The sequence below is a fragment of the Simochromis diagramma genome, unplaced genomic scaffold (genome assembly GCF_900408965.1).
Source record: "Simochromis diagramma unplaced genomic scaffold, fSimDia1.1 OVJJ01000293.1, whole genome shotgun sequence".
NCBI classification, from domain to species: Eukaryota; Metazoa; Chordata; class Actinopteri; order Cichliformes; family Cichlidae; genus Simochromis; species Simochromis diagramma.
In genome coordinates, this window is record NW_024386801.1 from 4235313 (window position 1) to 4250311 (window position 14999).

The 14999-nt window shown below is 41.3% G+C and overlaps 2 protein-coding genes across 8 annotated transcripts in view; one reads left to right on the forward strand and one right to left on the reverse strand.

Annotated features, from left to right (window-relative positions):
- The window catches only part of abtb2b (ankyrin repeat and BTB (POZ) domain containing 2b), a 39028-nt gene extending 34055 nt beyond the window's left edge, over positions 1-4973 (forward strand). For both annotated transcript variants that reach the window (XM_040025239.1, XM_040025240.1), the window contains 9 exons: positions 644-779; positions 1282-1559; positions 1642-1820; positions 1923-2028; positions 2391-2493; positions 2572-2659; positions 2757-2825; positions 3331-3444; positions 3620-4973. In XM_040025239.1, the coding sequence (XP_039881173.1) occupies positions 644-779; positions 1282-1559; positions 1642-1820; positions 1923-2028; positions 2391-2493; positions 2572-2659; positions 2757-2825; positions 3331-3444; positions 3620-3853 (1307 nt within the window). In that variant the 3' untranslated portion in view covers positions 3854-4973. The remainder of the gene's footprint in view (positions 1-643; positions 780-1281; positions 1560-1641; positions 1821-1922; positions 2029-2390; positions 2494-2571; positions 2660-2756; positions 2826-3330; positions 3445-3619) is intronic.
- brsk2a (BR serine/threonine kinase 2a) overlaps positions 3759-14999 on the reverse strand; it is a 177168-nt gene continuing 165927 nt past the window's right edge. For 3 of the 6 annotated variants that reach the window (XM_040025242.1, XM_040025241.1, XM_040025244.1), the window contains 4 exons: positions 14796-14919; positions 13460-13640; positions 11283-11372; positions 5877-7884 (listed from right to left, as the gene is read on the reverse strand). In XM_040025242.1, coding sequence (XP_039881176.1) covers positions 7664-7884; positions 11283-11372; positions 13460-13640; positions 14796-14919 — 616 coding nt within the window. In that variant the 3' untranslated portion in view covers positions 5877-7663. Of the gene's footprint in view, positions 3871-4843; positions 4884-5876; positions 7885-11282; positions 11373-13459; positions 13641-14795; positions 14920-14999 lie in introns of those variants that run through there. The other 3 variants (XM_040025245.1, XM_040025243.1, XM_040025246.1) reach the window with 3 other exon arrangements.

Sequence of the window (14999 nt, forward strand, 5' to 3'; positions counted from 1 at the left end):
CAGTGGGTCTGTGTTATGGCCACTAAATTACCACTTATGTATAATTATGGAGGCGAAAAGTCAGTAGGAAAAGGAAAAGATTTTGTTGTACAGCTTGTCTATCACCTTTGTTAAAAGCGGTAATAATAACTTTATTGGTTATTTGTAACTAACAGACTGCTAGTTCCAAAGACCACCTAGAGTAACACTTGGATTAACTTGTGACTCAGCAGGAGGAATGAGGAAATGAGAGAGTAAATGAAGGGGCAGTGACAGCAGCAGTGTGCCGCTTGTGGTTGTTTAGTAGTCTGTGGCCTGCATTCCTCTGTGGGATCATCTGAAAGCAACATGTAGCTTGAGTAAAGAAAACACACGCTCTTCATAGCAGCAGTGACAGTGTGTAAATAGTGCCTGCAATGAATGTGTTGGCTGTTTAAATATGCCAAATGAAATGTGATAAATTTTCATTTATGTTTGTGGTGTATAAATGTTTAAAATGGGCCTGTAAACCAGTAACAAACAAAAATGTTGAAATTTCGGGAATGATGAATGATGGTGGAAAATCAAGTACACTGGACAAGTGGGGAAAAATAAGCACAAGGATAATAAATTATCTGCAAGTTTATGAACAAAGTGGAAATATTTATCTCTTTGTGCTTCTCAGGCAACTATGAGATGGTGAGTTTGCTACTGGCACGAGGCGCTGACCCCTTATCAAAGAACCATGGTGGAAACGCCCTTACATCATCCCTCTATGAGGACATGAACTGCTTCAGTCATGCTGCTGCACATGGACACAGGTATGTATCCCCCAGTCTGAACATATGCTGAAAACTAGTACTGGAAGACCAACTGTAAACATTTGCACACGTAGCACAGAAATAATGCATCTGTCAGCTTTATGTTACACATGACTAGAGTTAGAGTTTGTGCTGTGAGGATAGATTCAAACGTTTTATCGTGTGATTTAGGAAGAGCTTGAAGGTTTTGTAGTGTGAAAGGAAAGTTTAAGGTGTCATTCTATTCAGAGTCAATTTGTTTCTGAAGACCAGCTGGTGGTGTAAACTTCTCCACCTGTTCACTCTGTCTGTGTGAACACGATGTAGACTCAACACTTTACATTGCTCAGTGAGGGTGATAGATTACGTAATGAGAGAGGAGACTCCAGGGTTGCAGAATTGGAAGTACATGTTGCCATTTTGGCAGATATTAATGATCCTCCACCTTCTAACTTTCTTTTCTTGTTTCCTTCCTTGCATGCCCTCTTTCTGCCCTCGTTCTACTTCCTATTTATCTTGTCAGGAACGTGCTGAGAAAGCTACTGACTCAGCCGCAGCAAGTCAAAGACGATGTCCTGTCTCTGGAGGAGATCCTGGCTGAGGGGGTTGAAGATGAGACGGCTGGGATCTGCCCTTTCGTCCATCTTTCCCCTCTTCCTAACTCTTCCAATGGTCCCCTGCCGATGCCAGAAGTGGGCATACCAAGGCTCTGCAAAGCCAGGATGAAGGCTCTCCAAGAGGCCAGCTACTACAGCGCCGAGCATGGCTACCTGGACGTCACCATGGAGCTGCATGCTATGGGTACTTTTCAAATGGCAAGAAGAGGATGTGCCTACTTTTCCAGTTTATAGAACCAAATAATAAATCCTTTCTATTTAACCAGGCGTGCCATGGAAACTACACGTGTGGCTGGAATCTCTTCGCTGCGCCCAGCAGCAGTCCAGGACAGGGGTCACCCTCTCCCTGCTCAAAGACTTTAACACAATCAAAGAGGAGGACTACTGTGAGGAACTGGTCACCACAGGCCTGCCCCTTATGTTCAATATTTTGCGCACCACAAAGGTACAGTCAAACGCGATCATGAGTATGATTTTCACACTTTTTCAGTGTTAAACAGATTTAATTATACATTTCTCTTCTTCTCGTTCTATTACTTTCCTTCAGAGTGACGCCATTACACAGCAGTTGGCAGCTATTTTTAGTCACTGTTTTGGCCCAGCACCCCTCCCAGCCATCCCTGAGATGAAGGCAACTCTTTCAGCACAGTTGGGTAAGGAAACTATGATCCTTTAGAGTATATGGATATACATACTCAGAGTTCCAAGAGGATAGGATTTCAGTATTGGCTAGTGATAATTAGTCATTTTGACATCTAAAACACCAGTAAATCCTTAAATACAGTTTTCTTAAGCCTAAAGTCACCGTCAACAGATTCCTTATACAGTGATACAAACCCTAAAACAACACAAATGTAACACTTGGGCTGTAAATTAGATTTTTTTAATGAATATTAGTTAGTAAAAAGAGTGTCTGATATTTTTGTTTTGGTAATCTTATCAGCAGTAATGTGTACAGACTCTGCTGTTACTAGAACATTATGGGTTTTATGCATGTGCTGATGTTTTTCTACAGACCCACACTTTTTGAATAACCAAGAGATGTCAGATGTGACATTTGTGGTTGAGGGAAAACCATTCTACGCACACAGAGTGCTTCTGGTTACTGCCTCTGACCGGTGAGTGCAGAAAGGTACAAGAGTGCATTTTAAGGCTTTTTGATAAGACCTTACTTAAAGGGTTTTATTTTGCTCTAGATTCAAGTCTTTGCTGGCATCATATGGATCAGATGGAAGCTCCGATAAGGAGATTGAGATCAGCGATGTCAAGTACAACATATTTCAGGTAAGAAACACATTCCCTATTTAGATGTGTTGCATATGACAAAACAGACATTATTTAGATCAAATTGCTCATAAAGAAACCTCTAACCTCTGTACAGATGATGATGTCATACCTGTATTGTGGAGGAACTGAGTCACTGAAAAAGAAGGTGTCTGACTTACTAGAGGTAAGAATTGTTAATCGCATTAATCTGTCTCAGGGTTGGTATCTTAGAAATCCCAGCTTTAGTTCTACATCTTCACATGAATTACTCATTCTTGCTGACAGTGGAGATTGTTCTTTTTTTGTTTTTTTAATTTGAGTTTAGCTGCAAGCTTGACATAGACAAGTTTGTGTTCATAGCAACAATTGAGCTCAATCGTCCCGTCTGGCCAATGCTTTCTAAGCATGAAGCTGTTACTTTGATTTTGAAATATAGTACCCTTATCACAAGTGCACCAGCTGGGCTTTCAAATATGTCCTGTGTTTTTGTGCATTTATCAATTTAAAAATCGTTCTCTCTTCATTTTTTCATTAGTTTTTATCGACAATTCGTAGCTTCTTGAACTGAAAACAAAGGAAAATTCCAAATACATGTTACACAAAGTTAAATATTGCTTGTATGCAAACAGAATGAAAGGATGCATGACATTATTTTTCCTCCATTAAAATGTTCATGTTTTCTCCTGCAGCTGTTGTCAGCTGCTAGTTTGTTCCAGTTGGGGGCGCTACAGAGACATTGTGAACTCATCTGCTCTCAACATATCAGCCTAGATAATGCAGTCTGCATCTACAAAACTGCTAAGGTAACAATTACTGATAGACTTGGATTGCACTACTGTGAGTGCAGTACATATGTATACATCAGTGCTATTTCAGGCATGAAAATATGACGTTGATATAAAAGTTGTTTTGATCATTTAGGTTTACATAAATTAGGTTTATAAAATTTGGTCATTTCACTGTCCTTTCTTCTGTCAGGTTAATGGTTCGGTGGAGCTGAGCTCGTTGTGTGAAGGTTACTTCTTGCAGCAGATGCCTGCCCTGCTGGAAAGAGAGAGTTTTCGGAGCTTGCTGTTGGGACCCCCGGGGGCCCGACAAGGAAACAACTCCACTTCTACGCTGACGCACAGCCGGGGTGACTCACTTGTGGAGGAGCTGGAGACCACCCTGGCTCAACGACTTCGCTCTCTCTACGTCACTTCCCGTGTCTGAAGACAACATGGCAGATGCTGTTGAGAGAGGACAGAAATAAGTGGATAAATGTGGCAATTAAGAAGTCTCACCTTTTCACTGATACAGAATCAGATCTGAAGTGTTTCAAATACAGAAGTTTTCTTGGTAAAATCTGATTTTTGTGTGTTAAGGAGCAATATTTTGACACGGGCACAGATTGGTGAGATGCCTGGCGGTGATTTACTCTGTGGGCAACTCTGCATTTCATACTTTGTGCCGAGCACTCCATGAAAATGTTTTTTGTGACGTACAGCGTTCCGAAGAAGAAAATATGATGCCTTTTCTCCAGGGCTCACGAGGCTTTACTGGACAAGCAACAAGTTGAAAGTCTGAATAATAAGACAATGCTGCCCTCTAATGGACAAAGCTTGCAACATAAATAATTGCCCTGGAGGATTGGGATCAGTGGCAGCCTCACAGTTTTGACTGAAGCAATGTAAAGTGATTACAGACTGAAGCCTTTATTGAAGAATTGAGTGAGGTGGCCTTTTGATGCTGGACTTTAAACTTTCTGTTCTATAGTATTGCATAGTGGGAGCAAGGCTGCAGCCTTAAACTCCCTGCATCAATGTAAGCTTTGGATTAACAAATCTACTTTTTTAATGTAAAAGCTTTTATTTTCTGTTTGTTTTTTGTTTTTTTAAGTACGATGAGAGTAATGAAAATTTCAGAAGAGTGGGATGGACATTTTCTATTTAATGAGAAAAAGATGTGAGAGTATTTAACGGGGTGTCCCCTTTTTTATTTTAATCAAAGCAGATTATTAGTATGGAAAAAATGCTTCTGCTGTTTTACCAGGTACGCTCTAACAGTTTATTAAGCTTGTGTATGCTGAGGTTTAATGCTTCGACACAGGTACAGCTGCGGAGGCTAACATGGGATTTGGACGACAAGAGTCTGTTTTTGTGCTGGATACATTATTAAACCTGGTAAACAAATCATTTCATGTGTGAATTGTTTTGGACTCACCTGGAATCGGGGAAAACGGCAGATTTACAAATGAGGAAGCCTACAAAATGGAAATAATTACATATGAAATACAATCTTACCACAAATCCATGGCATGTGACATAATGAGGGGGGAAAAAAAAATAAAAAATCTACTGCATCGATCTTAACTTTGTTTATGAAACCTTTTTCCTCTCTGGTCTACACTTACCCTTGCTTGCACAGGTAGAAATAAGGATAACAAACACACCATAACTGAATGAGTTTATTTGTTTCAGCACTGAAGATGCTCACAGTTACGTTTTATGGGGATTACAGTCAGTTTTGCTCCTGCTCTGTCAAAAGACCCATGTAGGCCTCTGAATCATTGGATATCCTTAGTGCTGCTAGCTTCCCATTGTAGAAAACAGAAAGGAGGGCGCATATCAGGGTATTGCTTTGTGTTTGTAGTACTGGTATCCCCTCCCTGTGCCTCTACTACTAACGGGTAGAGAGAGAGCCCAGACCTCAGAGCCTTCCAGAGAGAGGTACAGAGTTGAGGAAGCATCCTTCAAAAACTTTGTGCACAAGATAAGGAGGAGGAGGACGAAGGGAAAGATCAGCAGGGCCAAGGGAACAATTTAAAAGAAAGAAAAAAGCCAGAAATAAAAGCAGAAAAGGTGGGAAAGTAAGGGACAGAAGGGGAATTTAAATTTTAAAAGGTAGTTTTGTGGAAAGAGAAGTGATGAAGGCTGAGAGAAGGAGTGAGTTTGGCATGGAACATTAACACTAAAGCCATGCAAAGAAAAGCTCATGTTTTGACATGCACACAGCAATACAAGCTAAAAGCACAGAGCAGGAATCCCCAGCATTGTTGAGAAAACAATCAACCCCCACGGTTTGTCTGTCTATTTACAAAGAGAAGAAGCAGATCAGGATCTGTGGTGTTCTTCTCCTCCAGCCTGGCCTACACGCACAATAATATGAAACTGACAAATATCAATAGAAGAGCATATTCCCTCTCCAAAAAGAGGCTAAGTCTACATTCTTAAATTACTGGTAAATCATTTTTTTCCCAAGAGTTCCCACAAGTTCTCTTTCCCTCTGCAGAGAGAGCATGGAAAAGAGAATTTATGACTTGTCAAAGTTCACATAATTCAGTTAAAGTCAGACCAAAGCAAAGGAAATAAAAGTTCTTTTTTTTTTTTCTTTAAATGTCCCATTTACGAACACACAAGAGGGTAATAAATAACATTCAACTGACCTAACAGCTTTGTTCATATAAATAGCCAAGATATAATAAATTAGGAAATCAAACAGTGAGATGAACAAACATGAATAAATAAGGACAACAATACAAAAATATCCACAGTTGCATTTATCACGTCATTTTTTCGTTTGTTTCTCTACTCCTACTGCTGGTAAGTGAGACTAGAGAGAGGTATAAATGAAAACCAAAGAAAAAATGCTGCAGATAATAGGAAACAGGAATGTTTGGATCATTATTGGGTCAATCAAACAAAGACGTACATGATCATGTAACAAAAATACACAGAATTTAAAATGACAGTAAGTGGCAGGCTCAGGTTTACCAACCTGTTCCTATGGTATCTAAACAGTGTCACAACTAGACATTTCTTTTTTTTTTTTCTTTTTTTACATAAGAAATGATATCAGTCTGTACAACAGAATAGATCATTCATTTTAAATACCCGAATATCCACCCACTTCCCTCCCCCCAACCCTATACTATCATTTAATATCTCCCGCTGCCCTGTTCTGCTCGCACCCAACTCCTCTCTGAAAACACAATTCCAGTCTGTTTTGCAGCAATAGTATTAAGTCTAATAAAGTCAGTTAGTATTTCAAACCCAGTTCTTCACAAAGAAAGTACATTATAATAAAAAGCAAACAAATACAATCCAGCAAGCATCCGTGTCGGCTGTTTGGGCTTTCCACAAAACTCCTCTCCCTTCTCTCCTCCTCGTGTTTCTGCATGTTGTCTTCTTTTTTTTTAAAATGTTGTTCATCATTGTTGATACATCCCAGAGTTTTTGTGCATACTGGATCTGTGCGTGTATGTTTTGTGTATGTGGCGTCTGTAGTGTTTTTGAATAATACTCGTTTTCCAATTAGCAAATGCTCCTTGAGGTCAGAGAACGGTGATAGCTGGTGAGGGGAGCGAGTGGTCTTGTTTTTATTGGGATGTGTGTGCTTGTGTGTTTCTAAGAACGAGAACACTACAGGATTTTTTTTTTTTTGTCTACTTCTACTGATGGCTGCCAGGGGTGGAGTCGGGGTGCAGAGGAAGATGAAGGTAGAAGTCTGCATGAAGGGTCTGTTTCCATGGTAACCCCTCCCCCAGCACACCGCTATAAGAAGAGTCCTCCGTCAACAATTGTCCGTCTCTCTTGGCACGCTGGAGGGGTGTGGAGGGGTGGTCGAGGGAGGGCGAATGGAGCAGGGAGCAGGAGGATGGACTTTAATAGGTTTTCTGGATAATTCCTGGTATCAGAAACAAGTCAGGTCATCACACAGGTTAGCAGCGGCATGGGAGCAAACAACTGAGGCCCACAGGTGATTAGATGGTTAGGGTACAGGGGTGGTAATGATGGTGGACACTGAGGGGTAATGGAAAGGGGAGTGGAATGGCAAGGGTGTGTGTCTGTTGTGTTGGTGCAACATGTTGTTTGCAAAATATCACTCTGATTCTTTTAATATATTTCTATCTATATAAAGTCATTTTATAGAAAAGATGTCCATAAATGATTTCTATATATATATCTAGCTATGTACAGATAGCATATTCTCTCTGTGTCTCTGGCTTAAAGTGATACTGGGATGGCTACAAAGCGCCACGGTCTAAGATTCCTCTGGTGTCCCCACAGATGCCACCGACAAGTGGGCTCTGTCTCGGCCTGCAGCGGGGAATTTGGTGTCATTATTTTCTGGGTCATGCCTCCGGACGTGCATGGGTGAGGGGCAGTGCTTGGAGGGCGTGCCAGGGGGGTAGGGCACCTGTCCATTCTTCTCGTCTGAAAAAAGTTGTTTAATTACGTCAAAGAAGTTACTCAATGGGCTGCCTAGGTACACAGATGGGAAGAAAAGAGGACAAAAAAGGGGGGAAAGAGAGAAGACAGAAGAAACAAACTAATGAACAATGGGGTTCACAGGATAGAGAGATGGCTACATGTAAGGCAGAGCGAGCAGAGGTGAGGAGGTGGTAGACCCACGTACACTGTGCAAGGATGAGAACTGCCGAAGCAGCCGTGTTTAGACCACATAATGCATTAGCCCCGGCAAATCATGCATACGTTTCAGCGCAATCCACGGAAAAAAACACAAGTGCCCATTAAGTCGATATAGTGTCCGGTGTGTCTGAACGAGTTTGGCTGGCCAGAAGCAGGACAGACAAGATGATAGAAGCGAAAAATGAGAAAGCGTGGAAATTCAAGAAAACGCTTCCTGTCAAAGAAGCATTACTGCTCCCCCTGAAACATAAAAAGTCTTGGAAACCTGTCCTCCAGCATCAAACGTCTGACACATCCTCAATGTAGGTGTGTCAGACGTTTGGTTTGACATACTAATCATGAGTCGTGTTTTTGCCAGCTAGAAGCTGGCAAGCTTTTTATTTTTCCTTCAACCTCAAGGAAACAGCATCACTTCTAGACTACTGTAATTCCCTCTACAGGGACCACATCCAAAAAAACATCTCTGATTGTTTAAACTTAGCTGTCAGATTTCTAACAGATTCAGAGAAGTTACTTCCATCCATACTACACCACACTAGCCACCTGTTATACACAGAATTGGCCTTAAACTTAAATTTCATTCATTTTATTTTTAAATACTTATACAACCTCAGTCCCATCTCCATTACAGACATACACACACCTTATGAACCTGCCCGCTCCTCATGACAGAGCCTCCCGAATTACATAGAGTTCTGTATCCATTTCCTCCTTACCAGAGGAAATTAGATTTGGAAGTGTCTACTTTTAAATCACTCCTCAAATTTTACTTCATTGTGAACTATTTATGCTGTATTCTCTAATACACAATTTTACTGTGTTTTGATATCATAACCATAGCACTGAAGGGCAACATAGACTTCTCATTAGTGAGGCTGTCTACCTTGTGGTAATTGTTCATAGTGACGTACATAACACAGTAAGAGACCTGAATGGACCTCAGAAAGAGGAAACACGTGCAGTGTGTGTACGTATGGACAACAGTACGCATGCATATAAGCATTAAGTACACCAAAAAAAAAAAAATGAAAAAAAGAGGTGATGGTCCGCATAAGCGTGACTGATCAGTCAAAAACAAGACTGTTTCTGACTTCTTTGCAGTCCAAGCAAACAGTTATAGCATCAGTAAAACAAGAAAAAACAGACTGAGGAGCTACACGGACAATAAAGCGCACAAACATGCTGCGTCTACACATCAGCAAAATGTAGATTATAAAATAGAATTTCTTGAGGTAAAACATTCTGTTATCAGTCTGTATGCACTTCCAGTATGATGACTGCCTGCAGTATTGTGTAAATTAGAAAATTTGTCATATACGGATTAATGAGCAATTGCATGCAAGTGCACATGTGAGAAGGCCAGTAGTAGTTTCTACTGATCCATTATCCTGCAGGAATGTGGCTGTAGCTAACTTCTTCCCCATGTTTATACTTCTAATTCCACATTAGTCAATTAACTCTTTCCCAATCTGGATTGGGAATCCGTGTTTTGAAAAGACTACAACAGACCACATAATATTGCCTTTTCTCAAAAGCATCTTTATCTGAATGAATATACCTACATTTTACTTCCTGCATTCCTCCATACTTTAACTCTTGGTAAGTACAGGTCTCAGAAATGCTGTCATCACTAGTGATTAGGGGCATTAATAACCAGGTTTTGACAAAGCCCTTTGACACAATGTTATGCAAATCAATTTCTATTCTTAATTACAGTCACTGACTTTTATTTTTAAATCCCTTTTGTTCAGGTACTACTAGAGGTGTGTAAGTGGGTCAAAGTAAATAGAGAGGAGGAGAATAGGATTGTTTTCATGCCGATTGCTTCTCAGCGTGATGCCGTAAAGACATTAATTCATTCAACTAGCCTTTGTCAAAAATAACTTACTTTGACTTTTAATACCAACTGTATCATCTCGGACAACACAAACTAAAAGTAGTGTACTTTTCAGTATCTATCCATCTATTGCTTTAAGCGGTTCTCATATTATACTCCAACAATGTCATCTCTCCTACAGAGACAGCCCACTACGTCAAAACCCCCACCACCATTAAAACCTAATCTAATGTAACTTATTGTAATTTTACCCTTCCCACACCTCAGCCTGGTAATGAGCTGCACGATATAAAAAGATCAAAAATAATTGGTAAACTTACTGAGGCACAGCAATGATAACAGACTGTTAAATATCATAACAGCTGTCATGACTGCTGTTCATTTCTGAGTGCCAATGAGAGTAATTTTGCGTAAAAGACACAGAGCAAAGACACAGCTCACACTTAAAAAACTGTAGTGGGACATGCTACCAAGACCTGGCATGGAACTGGAAATGAGTTTAAGAGGACAGAAAGACGCAGACATTGTTCACAACTGGTAACGTTTCCTCCTGATGTTGTTTACTTGTCTGGCCAGCAGATGGAGCTCTTGGATGGCAAGTGAGATGCACACAGCTCACAATGATTCAAAAGAGTCAACATGTTAAGAGCAGAAAGGGGCGAGTCGGAGCCCTATGACTCTTCATCATCCAGACTTCACTTTTATGAAACAGTATCGAGCCACAATGGCACAAAAAACGTGCTTACATCTGCTGAAACAGTCACCTCTGAAACTACTGAAAAGATGAGAGAAGAAAGAGAGACTAATATCATCAAGTTCACATGTGAATGGCTGGGTGATGATGATTGTTGACCTCAGAGGTGTTTGTACCTTGCTTTTAGCGGTGGACTGGTGAACATACAGAGAGTGAAAGCGCACGGGATGCCTAGAGAGCGCACTTATCAGGTGTGGTGTCGCTATTTGGCGCAGTGCAATGTGGGAGTGCGTTAAGGGGCAGAGGTGTTGCCATGGTGACAGGCTCCAGTGATCAGTCTTGAAAGTAGGAGTAACAGAATGCGAATCGGCTTACCCTACCCTCTACTCTAATCTTCACTGCCAGTGGGCAGAGAGACAACATTTGACCCGCAGTCGGTGCTTGAGAGCAGCTCCCACCCTTTCATAGCAGTGAGGCACGGGCATGCAGAGGAAGCCGATTGGAGAAGCAGAGAGTGGCTTGAGGATTTCAAGCATACTGAGAAGACGGGTTGGATTTAGCTTAGCTATAGCGGCGAGTGTAGCTCATCAAGGGGCGGGATGGGCAGATGAGGCGGTAGGGGAATGGGTGAAGAGGTTTTGGTAAAGGTTTGGAATTTCTTTTTTTTAAATATTTTTTTGAAAAGGAATTCTTACTCACCGGAAAGCTGTTGGACCCCAGGCTGATCGTGTGTGCTTAACAACTGGCTCTGAATCGTCTCCACTACTCGTTTAAAGCGTCGGCTGGGTCCTTCACAGAAACATAGATAAACACATGAATGCTGACATAGTAGACCTTTCATGGAAAACACTTACAGTTGTCTTGGTAGGTAAAGCAAAAGTAGCATAAATGATGTCTCTATTCCATTAAGCGTGTGAGCAAACCATGACAGTAAACCAGAATGCACGAAAGCGGCACTTCTACGAGTTCAATGCTGCCATCAATAGATCTATTCTCTTCTGTGACAAGTCATGGGGTGCTTTTCACTATGCTAACTTTTGCTTCCTTGCCTCCAACTCTCCTCCAGTGACTCGAAAATCATCGCCCCTTACATGCACCACAATGAGACAAGAAACAAGGAAGTTTCTGGAAAGGATTAATATTCATTTTTGGTGTGATATATAGACAAACACATCAAATGCAACTGATGATAAGAATGATCCCATACTTGCATGTGTCTTGTGCATACCTACTGAGAAGATCTAAAACACGTGATGGAGGGAGGGGGCATGTTATTATACTGAAAAACCCCTAAAAAGTCTGTTCAGGGATACAGAGTATCAGCAGCATGAAGGCACACAGCAGAACTTGTACAAATATATTGCAATAACCAAATAGATTTAAAGGTACTGGTTTTTGAAGGCAAAGCAAACAGGGATATGGACGTGGTGCAAAATGTGAGGTGGAAAACTGCAGAAAGCCTGAGATTATAAATGAGGGCCAGAGATGAGTGCTGCTGAGAGCTCCTGCTGTCTACCTGTTGTGTACAGTATACGGTCAGTGACATGAAGAACTGGCTTCTATTACAGCCCATTCAGCTCAGCTGTGCCCCCATTTATGTGAAACAGAAAGAGGAGAGTAAAAGAGAGCATGCAGGTGTTTGTGCAGAACTAAGCATTAACACACGGTTTCAGTGTGGGATTGTGCATAGCTTGACTTCAGTTTGCTAAGTCTTATCAAGAATTCAGGATTTAAAAAAAATTATGTTTTTCATTAAGTTTAACACACCAACATGCTTTCAGGGGAAAAAAAAGACTTCAGGCTTGTTTGTTTGTTGAATATACATGACTCCATTAGTTTAAAGTGTGACATTCAAAGTGTTTCACTTGTCATTTGTGAGCTTGAATTTAAGGCTAATGAGATGGAGAGCCAGCTGCTCAAATGCCATAATAATACATGCATGTCTGTCCTCTGTGATCGGTTGAGATCCTTGGTTTGAACTTGACCCTTTCTTTCTTTCTTTCTTGGATTCCAGCTTCAAGTACAGAAGGAAGACTTGGTGTATTGAATTTTTAGAGAACTAATTCCACCTCTGTCAGTGCGCCCCAGGGTGGCTGTGGCTACAATGTAGCTTGCCATCACCAGTGTGTGAATGTGTGTGTGTGAATGGGTGGATGACTGGTTGTGTAAAGCGCTTTGGGGTCCTTAGGGACTAGAAAAGCGCTATACAAATACAGGCCATTTACCATTTAATTCCTCCCTTGTATGCAACACAGTGTCTTTCAATACTGTTACAACACCTTCTCCATTGATTTTCAGTTCCACTGTTACACCGTTTGCATCTACTCGAATCTCAAACAGTGAAGACACATGCAGGTCAAACTTCAAGTGCCCACAGATGATGGAAACTGAGACAAGTGTTAGTTCACACAAGCCACAAAGTTAAACCTAGTCTGCAATTCTGACAGGTCAGCTCGTATCACTTCCAGCCCACCATCGGCTGATTGTTCACATGACAGTCATTCATGTATTTTGCTTGCAAATCTCAAACAAGGCTGATTATTTAAGTTGCTTTAGCCTGCCTACAGTTGATACACATCTGCAACCCCACTCTACAAGATCTTCTCATTTTAATCCGGTACCCGACTTAATCAGCGTCATATCTGTTGTCACCGATGCTTTTCCTGCTTCTGCTTTTCCACGTATCCTCACAGAAGTGTGGATACCAGAGCCGTACCACCAAATATACCGCTGGTGAACATTCTGCTTTTGATTCTAAAGGCCATGACTGTAATTTCCTGAACAGGGACAGCCTTTCTACCAAAAAAAAAAAAAAAAAAAGGGTAGAAGCAGGTGAAAATGTTGAGATGTTTTTATGATTGCTGAAGTATCCTAACCTGAGAGCAGGGTGAAGGTTACAGAGTAGATGCCATTCTCCTTAGTGGCAGCTGTGCTCTCTGTGTAGGTGATATCCACCTGAAATTTCACCGGCTTCTGGAAGACTGTGGGGCCGGCTGTTGACTTGTACTCTGCTCGAAAAGAGGTCTGAGAGATGACACTGTGGCTCAGGCTGGGAATCTGTGGGGGCAAAAAAGGAATCATGAAAAGAAAATGTCAGAAAGAGGAAAAAAAAAAAAACAGGAATAAAAATAGGTAGCACAAAGACACGAGTAATGGGATTATGCATAGGAAGCACTGATGTTAAATTTTTCTCCCACACCTTGCAAATGACAAGGTGAATAAACCCTCATTAAAATACCCTCCACATAGTACGAACCACATTTGAAACTCTAAGGAGATTAATGCCTCGGGGAGTAGCCATGCATGCCAGAGAGACTTAAGCTAATGTAATCTTGAGTCATCCAACAACATTGCACTCTCCCGCCTAAAATGAATTTGTATGCCCAATGAACAGGTGAGCCCTGAAATTGTCACGTTTTGCCATAGTGCTAGAGAGGGTTTGACATTCCATTAATGCTAGAGTGCTGAGAGGTATAATTCCACTGATTCAGGTGCCAATCTCCTGTCTGGAATACCAGCTAGCATAACCCAAAGGAAAATGCTTCCTCCAGGGATGAGGAAACAGATTTGACATTGACCCGCACCGGCAGAGTTTGTACACTTAGACTTTGTTAAATCTAACTGGGGTGAGGATAGGTTCTGTTCAATTATGTACTCTGAATATCAACGACCACTGCTTACTGTTTCTTGGTACTGATTCTGCTGCGCTTACTGAAAAAGCTAATGCTGCCTTACATTTCTGCATGTATTTGTAGAACCACGCAATAATAAAGCACAACACACACACACAGACACACACACATGCAATCTACGCTTTTTCTCACCCTGCACATCTAAATATACAAACACACATGCTCAGAGCACTGTATTGAGGGCAGGACATCTATATGCTAATGACCAAAGCTCAGTGTTGATTTTCTATTGACCTCAAGTGGGTCCACAGTCAAAGAGAAAATAGAAGTGGTGAATACAAGCAGTTTACTGGATTGCTACATAAATCAGCACCATGTTAGCAAACACTCAGAGCATGCCTGCCTCGTAGCAGAGCCAACATCCTGCATTAGAGAGCAAATACCCAGGTGATACGGCTGCATTCATGCACAAACAGATACAGTGTCAGAGAGAGGTGGGGACACGCAGCAGATGGGAAAAGGGTCAGGGGTTCAGCAGAAGGGACAAAGGAAGAAATTAGCAAAAACGTGGTGTATCTACCGAGAGAAAGGCTTGAACGATGTCTGCCTTGATTGAGCTGAGAGGTTTGTCTTTGATGACAATGAAGATCTGTTCCTCTTTTTCCAGGTTGATGAAGTTACCAAACCAGGATTTTTTGGCAAGTCTGTGAGGAAAGAAAAGACATTTAGCAGAATATAAGCCCAATGTTGTACACATACATCTTTATACAGCTGACCATTTTTG